Source organism: Salvelinus fontinalis, chromosome 26 (genome assembly GCF_029448725.1).
Source record: "Salvelinus fontinalis isolate EN_2023a chromosome 26, ASM2944872v1, whole genome shotgun sequence".
Lineage (NCBI taxonomy): Eukaryota > Metazoa > Chordata > Actinopteri > Salmoniformes > Salmonidae > Salvelinus > Salvelinus fontinalis.
In genome coordinates this window covers 39,947,404-39,966,230 of record NC_074690.1, presented here as the reverse complement: position 1 = coordinate 39,966,230, position 18,827 = coordinate 39,947,404, and the positions used below count along the sequence as shown (strand labels likewise).

General features: G+C 42.5%; 1 protein-coding gene across 2 annotated transcripts; it reads right to left on the bottom strand.

Annotated features, from left to right (window-relative positions):
• Positions 1-70: 70 nt before the first annotated feature.
• LOC129824329 (endophilin-A2-like) lies at positions 71-17,228 on the bottom strand. Of its 2 annotated transcripts, XM_055883905.1 has the most exons (9): positions 17,008-17,228; positions 9,561-9,629; positions 9,237-9,453; positions 8,905-9,038; positions 8,630-8,788; positions 3,519-3,622; positions 3,264-3,394; positions 3,099-3,158; positions 71-2,693 (listed from the first exon to the last, which is right to left on the bottom strand). In XM_055883905.1, the coding sequence occupies exons 1-9, from the start codon at positions 17,050-17,052 to the stop codon at positions 2,509-2,511; spliced, it is 1,104 nt and encodes a 367-aa protein (XP_055739880.1). In that variant the 5' UTR covers positions 17,053-17,228; the 3' UTR covers positions 71-2,508. The 2 variants fall into 2 exon arrangements, with proteins under 2 accessions (XP_055739880.1, XP_055739881.1); XM_055883906.1 differs by lacking the exon at positions 3,099-3,158 and having other exon boundaries at positions 17,008-17,227.
• Positions 17,229-18,827: the final 1,599 nt, after the last annotated feature.

The window sequence follows — 18,827 nt, the reverse complement described above, 5'->3', positions numbered from 1 at the left end:
CATCCCCCCAAAAGAAAACAATCCATCCAATCATGCATTGTAGACCTGAAGACACAACCAGCACACGGAGGGCCACTAAACTTTATATTTATTTAACAATTGAAAGGACAGCCTCCTTTCCCCTTTACATCATCACAAAAAATATACAATACACAGGAGATTATGACAATACAAAGATAATATAGAGATAATCCATATAAAAAGATAATCCTGAATTGGTTCAAGCCTCCATCGCTGGAGTGTCACAGTTACAACAACAAAAAGAGCCTCAAAACGAGCCATTAAATTGCTAAACCAAGGCATTACCTAAAGACACACATGCAGGCTACTAGCAATTTACACTGGACACCTTCCAATATGATTCTGTATATTAAAATTATGTTAAGGTAATACTTCTTTTCATAATATCTAAATAATATGGTACTCCAGTGGGGGAGGGGGGGGGGGGCTCTGAATGTAGTGTGAAACACATACACATATAATTAGTCACCAATGGCATTAGAATAGTTGTTGACAACGACACACGTCCACAAAAACTGACAAAGGTGGTCTGTACCCTTTGTTATGTAATAGACAAGAGAAACATGTACACATTAAGTTAACAGGAACATGCCAAAATGCACATTCGGTTTATTTTGGTAGTGAAGCTGCGTGTTCTAGGGAAGGAGTGGAGAGAGAGGAAGAGTTCTGTAGTGATGGGAGAGAGGCAGGGCTCGAGGGGGAGGATTAGGAGATGAGTGAAGGGAGAGGGGGGGGTTAGGGATGACAATAGGGAGGGACCAGGGGCAGGTGTGAGAGAGGGGTAGGAGGGGAGGCAAGGGGGCATAGGAATGGGGGCAGGGGATGGGGGCAGAGAGCCAGAGAGTGGGGGTAGGGGATAAACTGTGCTATTTCTATATAAAAGATTATGCTCCAGTTCCACGGATGCCATGAAGGAGTGAAACAACGAGATAACAAGGAGAACCAGTTATTGTCTGTGTGTAGAGTTCATATCTTTACAGTTCTGAGGCTCTGGGTTAAAAGGTAGAACTGAAACTAGAACGGTTTGTAACACCCAGAAAAACACGAGTGTTTGGTCATATCCAGTACTCTGTCCACTCTTTCTCTCCCACACACACACTGGGGGTGACACGTAAATACTCTAGAAAACGTGAATACATTCTCCAAGACACTGCCAGCCGTGTCAACAAGCGATGCATACTGACAGACATACACCTTACTGACTATACACAGACTGACTGTAGCAAGTCAATTATAGGCCACTGTGGTATCCATCTCCACTCTCCCCCAAAAAAGTATGTTACTTTGGTTTCAGCCCTCAGGCACAGAGACTAGGGTTATTGTCAGAGGGTGCAGATTACTACAAATCGGTTTTAGAACACAAAAACACATTCAGAACTAAGGACTTTGTGAGAAATGCAAAATGTCCCCTTTTTTGATAATTAGACCATGTAAAAGTTAGTGTAAAGGCAGAGATACAGAGGAGAGGGGGAGGAAAGCAGAGGGGTATTGCAGACGGAGTCTATGAAAGGCAGCCTAGCAGCAGTAACAGTACTAAACAGAGATAGTGTTCAGAGACGTAGTACAACTCTGACCAGCAGAGCTGTGTGTATGCCAACAGAAAAGGACCATTCACTACAGTTATTCACTAGCCTCGGTGCCCAACCCCATATTGTTGCCATACCAAGACAATGGCCACGTTGGCTTCAGTAGAAACAGGCTAGTTATTCCACATACAAGCAGAACAATCACATTTGACAAGTATGGAATAGATGAGTTTGAAAAAAGGACCATGAAATAAACCATTAGGGGGGGTAACACGCAAAACGGATCAGTATCTATTGCAACTTCATCCTACTCCTGACGGTGTAACACACGTAGACCAGCAGATGGCAGCATGTAAGTGCTAAAACGGAGATCCATCTCACGCTCCACCTCTTGTGTTTGTATATAAAAGAAGAGGGCGTGTGTGCATTAAAATTAAACAGCCTTTTAATTCCCACTCGTGGAAGAGTAACACATATTTAAACACTTCTGCCTAGAAAGGAGGACAACGTAAAGTAAATGAGTGATTAAAGGCAACAATGTCAAGGCAATTTTGCGTAGTTTTCCCCCCTAGGTCTGCTTACAGCATAGCCTGGTAGTGTTCATAGGTACAGGTCACGCATAATAACACAAACATCTCCTCTAGGAAGCCCTTCTTCATATCTCCCGGTAAGGGAGGTGAAGGGTAGAAAGTGCACAGGTGCATAGAGAATGAAAACAAAGATACACCCAACCCCAATGTTGTACTAACTTTTCCCTCCGTCAGCATCCATATCCTGTCTCCCTCACTTTTTCTGTCCATCCATCTTTGGGTGAATCTCAATCTAAAATGACCTCTCTCCTCAGCTACTTTCCTCATGCCGAGATCTCCTTGTATTTAGACCAGTGACCCACTTCAGACAATTGAGATGCCCCCTCGTCTCCCATCTCCCTCCCTCTCATGCTCTTCTCCTCTCTGAGCGTTTACAGGGGCACAACCACTTCTACGTAGTTGTTGGGGAAGAATCCTGATTGGCCGTGGAGTGTGCCCTCGAACCAGTTCTCGTCGATGCGGTTGGTCAGCGTGATGATGTCGCCCTCGCGGAAGCCCAGCTCACCCTCGTTCTCCGGATCAAAGTCATATAATGCCTTAGCGCACGGCTCAGAGGCTGGGGACAGAGAAGGAGAGGAATGTGTTGGAAAGAGAAAAATGAAACTTGAAAAATGTTGCATTCTTCTGAAACACAGTTAGCATTTTCAAACCAGGACCACTTCCAGAGATTAAATGAGGGTGATGCAGGAGAGGCACACTTCCGGAACCAGAACACTTCAGAAACCTCCGAACTGCTGGGTTCAGAGGGCTGAAGGGAACCTTTACCAGTTACCAGATCCAGCGCACAGGGTTAGTTTAGTGGTTGTAGAGGCTTGGGCATGTGTGTGTGTTAGTGACCAAACATATACTCTTTGTGGTGACATGCAGGGGATGGGAGGGTTAAAGCATTCAACACACATCATTCCATGTTATAAAAAAACATTTAAGTGTCACTTTCACAGACTCACACACACACACTCACAGTGTTGATTGTTCTTCATGGACGGTGTTCTGTGGAAGGATGGAACTTCTACAAGGGGGGCTATACATACATATAGAAAGATCAGTTCTGGGCTGGTGAGACAATAGATACACACAGACAGGGACAAAAGCACACACACCACACGCAGCTAAGGGCCAATCTTACCAGATGAGTAGGAAGGGGGGTTGGCAGTGGGGGAGTATCCTCTGTTTGAGTGCTCCGGCTCTCCGTAGTCAAAGGAGGGTTTGGGTTTAGCAGTGTACTCACGCCTGGGGCGAGACTGGGCCTCGTTCACCCTGATACACACACAGGAGAGGGGATGACTCAGGTCACACACACGCAAATACACACACACAGTGACATTCAACACAAACATTTTCAACTGAATTGTAGATGTCCACACACACAGAGCTTAAATACCGGTCTCGGAGTTTGTCAGTCAGCTCCTCCAGAACCTGCACGGCCTGTTTGTGATACTGCAGCTGGGATTCCACCAGAGAGGCCATCTGACTCACCTGCTCCACCTACACACAAGCACAGAAATCAGTCAGGTGTATTATTTGTACAGGGGGACTGGACAAGAAATGCCATTACCACGGCACACTTAGGCACGTTTGCTTCATTGTTCTTCATCCTCTCCCCTCACAAGGCCTATTTTCTGACTCTCAAAACTACTTTGTTCCTGACTAACACGTGTTCTACTCACTCCATACCATGATGGAACAAAAAGTTAAATACCTAACATGGGCCTCGTATATAACAGTTGCGTAAATTTCACACACAATTTCTGCAATGAATATGTCTAAAAATAGAGATGTTATAAATCAGACCCGTCTTAAAAGTGTGCGCGCGTGAACAAGCATAACTCTGCCTGGAAAACACCCTCCATTCACCTTTTATTGTGAACACACCATTTATTTGCTGCATAATCTGGAACTATTGGAATTAGGCCACGTCAGTTTCTAAAAGAAAGAGCAATGGCAAACTTGATCAAAATGTCTTTGAAGGTGTTGGCAGAATCTTTTCATCTTTTGCAGTAATTTATGCAGTATTTGGCAAAGGACTGACAGATTCCTAAATAAAATATGCCGCTAATTGTTGTGGATCTGTCAGCAGAACGTTTGAATTCAACAATGTTTTGCGTCGACTTTAACCCCAATCCTAAATATGCTGGACTGCCAGCAAGTTCTGGAACTACTCAAAAACATTGACATTACAGTAGGCTACTTACAGTAGTTGCATACATAGTGCCTTCGGAAATTATTTAGACCCCTTCACTTTTCCCACATTTTGTTACAGCCCTATTCTAAAATGTTGGACACACCTACTCATTCCAGGATTTCTTTATTTTTACTATTTTCTACATTGTAGAATAATAGTGAAGACATCAAAACTATGAAATAACACATATGGAATCATGTAGTAACCAAAAAAAGTGTTAAACAAATCAAAATATATTTTATATTTGAGATTCTTCAAAGTAGCCACTTCAAAGTAGCCATGACAGCTTTGCACACTCATGCCATTAGGGGTGGTGAGTATTCAGACTCTTTGCTATGAGACTAAATTGAGATCAGGTGCATCCTGTTTCCATTGATCATCCTTCAGATGTTTCTACAACTTGACTGGAGTCCACCTGTGGCAAATTCAATTGATTGTACATTATTTGGAAAGGCACCTGTCTATATAAGGTCTCACAGTTGACAATGCATGTCAGAGCAAAAAGCAAGCCATGAGGTCGAAGGAATGTTCCGTAGTGCTCAGAGACAGGATTGTGTCGAGGCACAGATCTGGGGAACGGTACCAAAAAATGACTGCAGCATTGAAGAACACAGTGGCCTCCATCATTCTTAAATGGAAGAAGTTTGGAACTAGCCACCCAGACAAACTGAGCAGTCGGGAGAGAAAGGCCTTGGTCAGGGAGGTGACCAAAAACCAAAAGGTCACTGACAGTGGAGCCACTGTGGAGCCACTCCTCAGAAAAAGGCACATGACAGCCCGCTTGGAGTTTGCCAAAAGGCACCTAAAGGACTCTCAGAACATGAGAAACAAGATTCTCTGGTCTGATGAAACCAAGATTGAACTCGTTGGCCTGAATGCCAAGCGTCACGTTGAGGAAAAACAAAACCTGGCACCATCCCTCCGGTGAACCATGTTTGCAGCAGCATCATGCTGTGGGGATGTTTTTCAGTGGCAGGGACTGGGAGACAGGTCAGGATCGAGGCAAAGATGTACAGCGCAAAGTACAGTGAGATCCTTGATGAAAACCTGTTCCAGAGCACTCAGGACCTCAGACTGGGGCGAACGTTCACCTTCCAATAGGAAAACGACCCTAAGCACACAGCCAAGACAACGCAGGAGTGGTTTTGGGACAAGTCTGTGAATGTCCTTTAGTGGCCCAGCCAGAGCCCAGACTTGAACCGATCGAACATCTCTGGAGAGACCTGAAAATAGCTGTGCAGCAAAGCTCTCCATCCAACCTGACAGAGCTTGAGAGGATCTTCAGAGAAGAATGGGAGAAACTCCCCAAATACAGGTGTGCCAAGCTTGTTGCATCATACCCATGAAGACTCGATGCTGTAACCGCTGCCAAAGCTGCTTCAACAAAGTACTGAGTAAAGGGTCTGAATACTTATGTATTTTTATTTAATCCTTTTTAGAATAAAGCTATAACCAAACATAGAAAAAGACAAGGGGTCTGAATACTTTCCGAAGGCACTGTACTTCAATGTAAAAGATCAACTGTCTGTTCACCTGTTAAATTCAACTTTATCCTGTTATTAACCGTGCTGCCAATGGGATGGCATAGGCAACAGCAAAGCTTGAAATACATAGCCTCTCTATTTACTAAGCTACTAGGCTCAATTAAATTAGAGATGTGCATGGTCATTTGTTGTATGGCTACTTTGGGGATGCATCACGGGCAGAATGTGAGGAATTTATTCTGCAATGGTTATGGAAATAAAATAAATAGAAAATTATTTCCTATGTCTAATTATTTTAGGTCGTTTTTTTTTTAACACAGATTTTCCCTCTTAGGCCTACTAACTGCCAATGGCTGCATCTGTTTTTTTATTTATCCCCCATTTGCACACAATACAATACTTCAACCACTAGAAAATGTGCGCACACATGGTCTGAAGTTTGTGTGGAGTGAAGCACATTCTCACACCAAGTTCAGTTTTAATAAATGGCAACTTTTGCGGGAAAACTGGCGCATGCATGTTTTGGGGTATATTTTATACATCCGCAACATTTATAAATGAGGCCCCAGGGCATCAGACGGGTTAGACATGTTCTCAGTTGCCAATACCAACATTGCTGTGACATTACTTAACTGTTCCACTCGCCAGCTATGTAGTCGTGGCAAGCTGACTGCATTCTGGTCCTGAAATACTCATCAAGGCTAATGCTAACGTTGATGCCAAATCTAGTGCCAATGCTAATGCTAGCGATAGGGTATTATGGCTTGGGAGAATGAAACCTCATATGGCATGACGATCATACTAGCTCTGACCTTCTACCCAGACAACCAATGGAAAATAGGCTACCTTTCTTACTTGTCACTGTTGTTTATACTTGCTATTGAAGAGTTTAGGCACATACTGTATGTTTCTGTTAAGGGAGCACTTTATAACCAATTCATTTGTAAGGAGCCCTATATATAGTATATAGGCAGTGGTGACCCATCATTCAGGGCAGGTGGGTCAGAGCCACCTGTTTTGAGCCACACCTGTATAGCTAAAATGTGTGTGTTTTGCATGTTATTTTGGCATTACTATGTGTCACATATCAGTTTGCAAACAATGTAAAAAAATGTATAATTGAGATAATAAAGCCGCATACAAACATGGTCTCATTTTAGCTTTCTTGAGTAAGGCAACTCCAAAATGCAGGTGTTTCAGCCTAGCTCAGTGCTTTCTGTGGTGGAAGGGTAGCCAGCAGAAAATACAGAGCGTAGGGGTTGGTAATCTTCTTTACTCATGGGGACACTACGTCACCGCAACATCTACAGGGAGAGCTAGAACGTTCCAAGCCACTTGGGTGCTCGCGATAGATGGGCACTTCTAATGTAAATCTAAGAAGGCTCAAGGTCATTGGCCACAAATAAAACAATGTCAAATCACGTTATATCTACCGTAGCTTTGATTGGACTCATGTCAACGTCATGCTTTCAAAATATCAGCTATCAAGCAAGACAAGCAGTCATCATGAATCACATCGACAATCTACTGGCAAATCCTCTTCAATCCTTGTCATATGAAGAGAAATGATAGGTTTTATCTATCTGTGCTATTTGGACATAAACATTACACAACAAGTTGGAAATCGCAAATTCAACAATGAATGGTTAGGAAGGAATCAGTGGCTAACTGCAAGCATTGCAAAGCAATGACTATTTTCCTTCCCCTGCCTGCTATTCGATGGAGAGGGTGTGTGGTGGTCCAACGTTTCAATCCTTCTGACTTTAATGAGTTCAAGACAACTGGGAACTCTGAGCTCCTACTGGGAAAATACATTTCGAACAGTCATCCAACTCGCAATTCCAAGCCGGGAACTCGGGCCTCTTGCTAAGGTACCAACCTGAAGATCACCGATGTCATGATTCGACCTCGTGTCTCCCCCCCCCGGCATGCATTAAAAGAAAGTTTGCCCCACCAAGAGTCATATGCTAAAATCACCACTGTATACAGGTAACTGCCAAAATAAGGGAAACACCAACATAAAGTGTCTTAATAGGGCGTTGGGGGCCACCACGAGACAGAACAGCTTCAATGCACCTGTGCATAGATTCTACAAGTATCTTGAACTCTATCGGAGGGATGCGAAACCATTCTTCCACTAGAAATTCAATAATTTGGTTGTCCCATAAGTGTTCAATTGGGTTGAGATCTGGTGACAGACGGCCATGGCTTACATCGTTTTCATGCTCATCAAACCATTACGTGACCACTCGTGCCCTGTGGATGGGGGCATTGTCATCCTATGGGGGCATAGCCATGGTAGCCAAAATAATGGCCTATCGAGCATTTTTATACATGACCCTAAGCATGATGGGAAGTTAATTGGTTAATTAACTCTGGAACCAAACCTGTGTGGAAGCACCTGTTTTCAATATACTTTGTATCCCTAATTTACAAAAGTGTTTCCATTATTTTGGCAGTTACCTGTATATAATTTAGCAGACATTTATCCAAAGCGACCTACAGTCATGCGTGCATTTTTACGCCGCTGCTACTCTGTTATTATCTATGCATAATCACTCTACCTACATGTACATATTACCTTAATTACCTCGACTAACCGGTGCCCCAGCACATTGACTCTGTACCGGTACCCCCCTGTATATAGTCTCGCTATTGTTATTTTACTGCTGCCCTTTAATTACATGTTCCTTTTATTTCTTATTCTTATTCATATTTTTAAAACTGCATTGTTGGTTAGGGGCTTGTAAGTAAGCGTTTCACTCTAAGGTCTACACCTGTTGTATTCGGCGCATGTGACTAATACAATTTGATTTGATGACTCACGTCAGTCTCCAGCAGGTTGTGCATGGAGCTCTCAGCCATCTCTTTGGACTCATGGAACTTCTCCAGGGCCGATCTTAGCTCCTCGTCTGGGATCTTCCCCTGCCGCTTCTTCTTATAGTCATAGTCCAGACGCCTGCCCTCCAGCTTCTTCAGAAGATACTGAGCAGGGAGAAGGAGAGAGCCCTCCCTTAGTTGATTGTGCAGGGTTAGAACAAAAATGTGTAACATTGGGGGAGAGTTGAGAATCACTCATTCATCTCATTCTTGATCTGTACCTGGATATCTTTGATGTCCTTGTCGACGACGGCCTGCAGTGGGTCGATAAAGTTTTGCTTGACGTCGATATCCAGAGAGTCCTTGACTTCGGCCAGCCTCTTCATGGACTCGCCCACGTCCACCAGGGCCCCACCTACAGGACAAACACAGTTACATGAGTGGGTACACAATCCACTCAACTGCCACAAAGGACAATGTTCTTCTGTTGAGTACTCTGAGTGGTCACTACTTCATACACACACACAAACACACCTGGAATTCTGTATTTTGAGGGGCAAAGGCTAAAATAAAAAACCTATGTCAATTTATGAAACCAATTTTTCTTTCTTACCAAAGTTGGTGTCCTCTCCCATCTCTCGTCCGAACTTGGCCATGCTCTCCCCCAGCAGCCCCTCAGCCTGGGGGTAGCCAGGGCTCTTCACCTGGCCCCGGATCTTAGACACTGTGTTCAGCATGGTCAGCTTGGCCCTGGACGCTGGGTTGGGCTGCAGGTACTCAGAGGTTTTAGAGATTAGGTCCACCACCGCTTTGCTGGTAACATCTGCCCTCTGTGGGGAGGAGAGAAAGGGTAAGAGAATTATGTACAACTTCCTTTAAGAAAAACGGTCATTTGTAGTACAGGAGGGTCGTTTTGTTAAGGGGAAAGAGCCCTTACCTTCTCCAAATCTTTGAAGTCTTCATCCAGCTTGGTTCCTTCTGCACCCCCTACCTTCTCACTCACCATCTACAAAGGACAAGGCAGAGAGAAAGGGAGGAGAATAATATGTTCACTACAAGTCTCTTTCACATCCGTTCTCGATTACAACAAAGCAGGCCTAATTCAGACAGAATAGTAGCATATAGAAGTGAAACGTTGTATTGACCATGTGATGGAGAAAGTTTGCTCTTCTCCAGTCTGTGCTGGTTCATTACAGGACATGTCTACTCTTAGCAGTCTACACTGAACATGGTCAATACAACATTTCACCTCTATATGCTACTATTTCAAAGATTTTACTGAATTACAGTTCATATAAAAGAAAATCAGTCAATTGAAATAATTTGATTAGGCCTTAATCTATGGATTTCACATGACTAGGAATACAAATATGCATCTGTTGGTCAGCGATACCTTGGAAAAAAAGGTAGAGGCATGGATCAGAAAACCAGTCAGTATGTGGTGTGACCACCATTTGCCTCATGCAGCGCGACATCTCCTTTGCATAGAGTTGATCAGGCTGTTGATTGTGGCCCGTGGAATGTTGTCCCACTCCTCTTCAAATGGCTGTGCAAAGTTGCTGGACATTGGCAGAAACTGGAACACGCTGTCGTACACGTCGCTCCAGAGCATCCCAAACATGCTCAAATGGGTGACATGTCTGGTGAGTATCCAGGCCATGGAAGAACTGGGCCATTTTCAGTTTCCAGGAATTGTATGCTGAAACATGAGGTGATGGCGGTGGACGAACGGCACGACAATGGGCCTCAGGATCTCATCATGGTATCTCTGTACATTCAAATTGCCATTGATAAAATGCAATTGTGTTCGTTTTCTGTAGCATATGCCTGCCCATACCATAACTCCACCATGGGGCACTGTTTACAACATTGACATCAGTAAACCGCTCGCTCACACGAGCCATACACGCTGTCTGCCATCTGCCCGGTACAGTTGAAACCGGGATTCATCAGTGAAGAGCACACTTGTCCAGTGTGCCCGTGGCCATCGAGGGTGAGCATTGGCCCACTGAAGTCAGTTACGACTCCGAACTGCAGTCCGGTCAAGACCCTGGTGAGGACGACGAGCACACAGATGACCACTTTGTTTTTAGGTTTTATTCCATACTGAATTCATTATTCCTTTATGTATTTCTTGCCATTTTCTTTTCTCTCTTTTGAGTGGCAGCCTACGGGTACATGTCTTACAAACGTTAACATTTAAATGGATAATGTACCTGTAACCCCCCCCAACAAAACATTTTTAAAAAAAGCGTTTAAAAAAAAAAAAAAAGTTTTTTTTTGCTGTCAGCGTAATTTTATTTTAATTAATGTCGGTGTAAAATGTCCTTTTAAAAAGTCACCAGAGTGGACCCCACAAGTCACCGACAGACAGGAACACTTTCACAGACAGAGACGTTCTCACACAGACACACCCATGTGCACATGCACACACAAGCACCATAAGCGTTTGGTTGATTGGCAGGTAAAAATCAGACTCTTATTGAATATTCCTCCACCATGTGACTCAGCGCAGCTGTCCCCAGGGCACTTATCTCCCTACATGCACACAGCAGATGGGTTAATCAACCAGTCTTTACATTAGCAGTGTTCTTTCATCCAAGTCATGGAGACCCAGTGCATGCAAGCTTTTGCTCCATTCCAAAAGTTTTACACAACTGATTAAAACGTATCAACTAGTAACTACTCATCAACCTTATCAACCTGCCCATCAGTGTGCAATACACTCTCAAAGACCGTACGCCTGCTTCAGTCCTGCTTCAGTCCTGCTTCAGTTGTTGCCATGAATCGTGAAACAACTCGCACCTTAAGTGCAATAACTGTTGCAGTTACCATAGTCACATAACCTGACGTGCTCAATGCTGTCACATTACATGCATAGTGGCCAGGCTTCAGCTACTGATAGCTGTAATCCACATGATGCTATATGACATAACACGTAGAACTGGAGGTGGGCCTGCCTGGGAGTGGGAACATATTTCTGGGGCGTTTGTTCATGTTCTCAACACATCTCTCTGGTGTGCGTTCACGTGATGAGCACCAGCCGTTTGGCAGGTTCTCCCTCCGTGCATTAATGCTGCCATAGCCTATTCCATGATCTGCGGTTCAAGATGTAGCAACGAGTAGGCTACTAGTTTTAAAACCCGAGCAGCAATATAAACAACATATGTTGCCAAGAGCCAACTCAAAATAATTCCTCATGACAGTAGAGTCAATATTATGAAATGGAACAGACTAATGTATGGCGTTCAGTGACAGAAAATGAAGCAACTACGTATTGGTTTTCAATGTCATAGACGTTGAAATTTGACATGACATCATTTCAAGTTCATGTTGACCGTGACTAACAAATGAGCTTGAACTGTGTCAGAGAGAGAAGAGGAAGCGCAAGAGTGTCTGTATACGCGTGCGTACCAACAGACTGTTACTGACGTTGTATTGTACGTGCATAATGTTTTGCATGCGAGTGAGTGTGAGATAGTGTGTGTGTGGAAGTGACTGTGTGTATGTGTGTGTGTTTATTGGCAGGCTGTTGACCTGATCGGTTCTCCTGGCAAAAATAACGACCCAGGAATCCGGTTTGGGCACTACTGCTGCGTTGCAAGATTTACAAAACACACCATGGCCCACACCCATAAGCGAACAAGTCACCCCACCAGACACAGGGTGAGTAACACACCAACAGACTAGCGTTGCACAGTGTACCAATACTTCAGCGCTTTTTCAATACTACAACATTAAGAACAGTCCGGTATTAGAATGTTACTTTTGGTTCTTCTATCAAACGTGTCTCACGTTTGGAAATCAACTAAATATAGTGAACTAATTACAAAAGCAACACATTTTCCCAAGTTTATCATAAGACATGAACAGAATGCATCAGTGATTCGTATTCCCCGAAACTTTCTGAAAAGGTAACGGCACGGGAATCCCCCCCCCGTCTGTGTGTGTGTTAGCGGTGTGAGTATGTCTACCAGTTTGTGTAGCCATTAGGAATGCTAATGATAACTGTTTTCTAATAGATGGAAAGGCTTTCCCAAAAGCCTTTTCAAGTTAAGTACAAACTAGCCTACACCTACTTGGCAGAATCAGGATTATTTGCATCAATCAAGTGGGCACTTGTTTTGCAAACTCCATGTGAGCTAAAGAAACCCTGCTAAACAAAAACAGCCCTAGGTGCATGAGCACTTGAAATAAAGGGTAACTACTCAAATCAATATTTAGATTTTTACCAAACCTCAAAAATGGTCTCCTATGTGATTTCAGCATGGTTGTGGACTTAGGAAAAACAGAAGCATTGTATGCTCTACAAATAAATAAAAGAGGTGATTGAGAGCAAATCTCCCCCCACAAAAAAGGAAAATCAGTCCATCTCCCCACTTTTTATTTTATTTTCTTCTTCTGCAGTATCGTGATAGTATAGAGCCCTCAAACTCAACTCTGGACCTCAAAGCCTGTTCCACTGTGTTTTTCTCCCAGTGCTGCCTTCTAATCAGGGACTGATTTAGACCTGGGACACCAGGTGGGTGCAATTAATTATCAGGTTGAACAATCAGCAGGCTCTAGACCTCGTAGGGTCAGAGTTGAATACCCCTGGTATTAAGTAGTGATACTAAAATTTGGGTATCGTGACTAGCGTTGGGCCGATATATGATTAAATAGAATATCGTGATATTTGACATTGACGATATATCGTGAAGTGTAAGACTATACTCTATTTGAAATGTACTAATCAAAACTGTGCAGTTTTATCAGTTAGGCTGTATCAATATGTTGAAAATTACATCTAAATTGATGAACTAAGCTGTCATGACTCTCTCTCCTTAGTAAGGACCAAAGGCGCCAGATCAGCTCGGCACAAGGCTGACAGATAGCCAGACCCCCCGCCCCTCTCTCCCACCAAGGAGGAAGGGGGGAGTTGGGCAGGTTTTATGACTTAACTCTGGTCGTAAACTTTCTCTCTCTTGCCCTGCAGTATTGAACAAAGGAATGTGCTGTGTATAGAGAGAGACTCTTGCCAAAACTTCAACATCAGACACCGGGACAATATATTTCCACATCCAAACATTGGGTATGATGAGGGATGGAATACTTTAAATGTCTATTTTGTGATGTCATTAAAATGATCAGAAAGAATGTATAACAAGATAACGGTAACTCTGAAAGTGTACACGTCCTAGTTATCAGGTTTGCATCTAAATGTTGTATAAAATAAATGACGTATAAGAATACTTTTGAAACGATAGAAGCGTGATTGTAGCCTTTAAATTAGATAATGGCTTTTCTTTTAAACCTGGGCCCAGTCAGTAACCACGCCCATGTGAGCACAGACATTGTGTCAACAGGACAGAACACCCTCCAAGGCCAGAGTGCTTAAAAGGATTCGCTGAGAATTTAAATACAGACCAGAGAATGTGGTCCACACGTTGAAATTAAAACTACAAGACCAGAAAATGGTAAAGACCAAGTGACGATGTAACCTTTATTTAACTCGGCAAGTCAGTCAAGAACAAATTCTTATTTACAATGACAGCCTACCAGGGAACAGTGGGTTAACTGCCTTGCTCAGGGGCAGAACGACAGATTTTTACCTTGTCAGCTTGGGGATTCGTCCCAGCAACCTTTTGGTTACTGGCCCAACGCTCTAACCACTAGGCTACCTGCCAACCCCTGAAGGTGAAGGCTAGACCAAACATTCCCAGTCTGCAGCTGGTATATAAAGTAGTCTAGGACAATTGACCAAAGACGAGAGGGAAGGCAGATCCTTTTCACCACCGTGTGGTACACCTCTGATGTATCCATTCTAAGAACACTCCAGAACAAAATAAGCCTACAACTAAAACATTGTGACATCTGGTGGACAACCAGAGACTTACATCTTACTTTACATCTTACTTACATACAATTACTTGCCATAAACAGACCGAGTGGTTTCAGAGAGACGACAGAGAAGGACATCTACGAGTAAGTATATGTTGCATTTCTAATCCGAATGAGCAGTTGTTAGGGTGCTAAACATTCATACTTACGGTGAACGTAGTTTCCAAATGTATGTACGATAAGTCCACTCTGTCTCTCCCGTTCTTTCTTTCCCCACCCCCTTTCAATTGTGTAACAAGCCATCATATCGGGTTAGTCCACTAGGGACTTTTTTCATTGCATTATGTTAGTAATCAATAACCTATACCGTGTGTGTGCGTTTATGTATTTGTGTGTGATTATTTAGTTTGTAAATAAATAATTAAGCAAATTCATTTAGCTGATTCATCACTTAAGTTAGGGTTTGTCCAGATTTACAAAGTCAACAACATTCAGAACGAGTGATATGAGGAAATTATTGATTGATGACTGGTATGATATCGATATATTCTTGAGTTAATTTGAGAAACGGTAACTCATTAAATTAACTTTTCCCGTGGTGCCCCAAATTCCTAATGAGTTAACTGTTACATGGTTAATTTAATTGAGTAATAATTAAACGTAGTAGGTAATTATTCAATGAATAGCAATCATCACATTAATGATAGTCATGTCACAACAAAGCCTTATTTTTTCACCATGTGAATACGACTATAATATTGTAAATGAGCACAACAATTGCCGTCTGGAAACATTGTCATTAACGTGGCAAAACAGTTATATTGGATATTGTGAAATTTGGAGCAGAATATCATAGAAGAGGTCTCCCAAATATCACCCAACCTTAATCGTGACAACACTACAACAGACTGCACTCGTATTTCCAAAACAGGCCCCTATAACATAGCAGATGACCTTATAATAAGGGTACGTCTGAGTCTCTGCACACTCATGGGACATTTAATGAGAGGGGTTTGAGTGTGACTAGGCCCAGCCTAATGGGCGCCTATGCAAAATAAATTGTCTGAGACTAGGATATGCTCTAGAGGTGAGTGGTACAGTCAGAGGCCATTCCAGTTCACTCACACACACACACACACACACACACACACAACACATTGTGTTACAGCAGTATTTATGGAGGGCATCAAGTGTATTTACAAAAACCTAATAGGCCCATTTCAACAGTTTCTCTCTCTCAAAGCTGTCGGATGACTTCCTTAGGACTATACAAACTGTTCTGTAGTTATTTCCCTTGATGCCAAATGCAGGTTCTGTTCGTATCGGCAAAGGCTACAATGCGTTTAATATCCGTTCAATAACAAACGTATTATTAGATAAGCGCTACTGTTAGTGTGACAACTACATCATGCAATAAATTCCACAAAAGGGTAATAAGCATGTTTGTATCTGGCAAGTAGAGACCGTGCTACTCATAGCGCGTGAGTGAGGAATTCACCTGTTATGGCTGGTAGACCCACGGAGTCAATCATGGTTACCAATCATCCCCTTATGCAAATTAGCACTATCACTCCAACTACAAGATAATTTCTCATGGAGATGGACAGATGAAGGGAATGGTAGAGGGGGAAGGGAATAGTTTGTAGAGAGAATAACAGTGTGGTGGGTTTGGAAGGAATGGAATGTCCATCTCCATCCAGAAACACTACACTTCCCTCCATCCCTCCCTACAAACGGGCACATGATGGTAACTTCAGTCAGAGGTGCATTCTCTGTAGTCATGACAATTGATATGGCAATGCAGGCTACAGATAAATATCTGTAGTTTTACCAATATATTTAGCTATTGTGATAAAATGTCCATGACATCATCCTGACACACATTTGTTGGTTGAGCTCAGATAAAAAGGTTGAATGTCTTGCTCACTCACACAGCTAGTTTAACTCACCTCTAGTCTACCCTGCTTTACCCATCCCTCCAATGGAAATCTGGCCGTAAACTCAGGCCAGGATGAATGTCAGGAGAGAGTGGCTGAATTTTTCTGCTGAACTCAGCAGGGGGGGGGGAGTATTTGGGGGAGGGAGTATTTCACGTGAGTCAAGTCAACATTCTGATACGAAACTCACTAGCTAATTTAGCTAGCTATGCAAACATATATAATGACATCACTGCAATGGCGCTGTTTTCAAACGTGTTTTTATGGCAAATTGAAACATTGTAGTGAGCTAGCCGAAGTAAATGTAAACATTGTGTCAATTGCATAACGACGCAACAAAGTAACTGCACAGTCAAGAGTTTCTAAACCGTGCTGAACTGACATCTAGCTATCTGCTAACAGTAGCTAACTAACATTCCCAACTCACCCCCGCTATGCCGATTTAACTTTGCGAGGACTTTACCCGTCCACTGAAGTTATCCATTAGACTAAATTAAAAGTTGAGTAATTTAGATAAAAACATGTGTCATATTTCCTCGTAAAAATTGACATTAATAGCTTTTGCAGAAGTAAAGCTACCGCTAGCAAGCTAACGTTAGCCGAAGTAAAAAGTTGTTGTTCACTGACCTGGCTGGCTTTATAAAATTGTTTCTTGAAGCCTGCGACAGACATTTTTGCAGCAGGATATTAGTTTATTTCTTTACGTGCAAGCTGCTTCAAAATAAATGCTGAAAGTTAGATTTTAGGAATAGCTCGCTGAAGTTTCTCTGCTGCTTTGACCATACACGTCTTCCAGCTGGTTTACTTTATGCCTTGGTGAGTGGAACTTGCCTGGCAACCATACTTCCTGTAAGGAGTAGTAAAATCTGTGGCTAGATGACGATTTTGCAACTCCCACTATTGCCCAAGGGGATTAAAGTAACTGTCCATTGTTCCCAGATGTATATGAAATATGACCTATATTTACTTACAATATGAGTTAAATAGTTTTCCTTACAAAATGTTTTTAATTAAGTATGTTACAAATAAACGTTTCTGTGTTGGAATGGTGTAAACCCAGTGCCACTACATGGCATAATGATGACAGCCCTTCTGTTTTTGAACACATCTAACTAGTTTTCCAGACACGGATTAGGCTAAACCTAGTTCTGAATTTGTAGAGCATGCACAGTATGAGTCAAAGAACCCGGAAATGGTTCCAATCGTTTTTTCACCATTCATTTTTCCATCTGGGATTTTGCAAACAGCCACTTCATATAAGGTCTCATGTTATAAAGTCTCATCATATAAGGTCTCATGTTTCATGTAGGTTTACCCTGGTGTGATGTTTTAACTTCGCAAATCTCTTTGGACAAGGCAACTTTTAGCAATAATTGCATTGCACATTTTTGCAAGTAAATTGAGGCGAATATGTTGATAAAACTCACCTTGACAAAGAGATAATTACATGACTATCAAAAATGTCACGCTAAGGTAAACTTTTTTGTAATATTCACGATGTGAAAAATGAATGTCGGAAAAACCATTGGAACCATGGTTTATGTGTTTATAGGTGTTATGAGCATTCACTCAATGGAAAATGACAATGGAAAATATCTACCGAAATTGTATTTTTAGTCCAGGACTAGGCCTAATCTGTGTTAATGCAATATTAGTTTAGAAATTGTGCGACGGGTTTGATTGGTTGTCTCAAATGGGGTTTTTTTCTCGGGGTTTGAGACCTCATTGTTTGCATTTGAAAATCTAACCGTTGTAATTGTAGGGGGGTGTGTATGGTTTTGAGTGAGAAAGACAGAGGAGAGACAACCAGTAAAAGCACCTTAATTAATCTAGGCCTTGTGCCAACAACATCAAAGACCCATTCCAGACTGACGTCAAGAGGAGTTAGGAGTTAGCTATCTTCTTTGCTGATCTGTGAGAGGACAGGCGGTTGCTACAATAAAAGGTGGATGCCACTTGGAATCTTCTTTCACCTTCACCCAATCCCCCGTACAGGTAAAGGAAAGGAGATATTGGTGAAGGGACTAGCTGTGGGCCGTAGATGTGACAGCTCTACTGAGGACAATGGATGCATCTCAGTCTGCTCACTTTCCTTTCCCAGTGTCAAGGGGTGAATGTTTTTGGCAACATTTGTGCCTTATTCAGAGGGGTGCAATATTCACACTGCTGCATATTATATATAAAAAAATGTTGCTGATGTCAGTTGGCCAATACATTTTCTACATGCAGGTAATCATGTCTGTTCAGTGCAATATATTTGTATCTGAACATTTTACAATGACATCCTGAATGATCCAGGGCCCTATTTCAGAAAGCGGGTTTAGTGAACTAATTGTTATCACCTGTTCTGAAACCGAAACCCCTCTGAGTTTGACAGCTCAGAGTTAGTCAACCCAGAGTTCAGGTTTAAACTCAGTTTGTTAAACATGCTTTCTGAAACAGGGCCC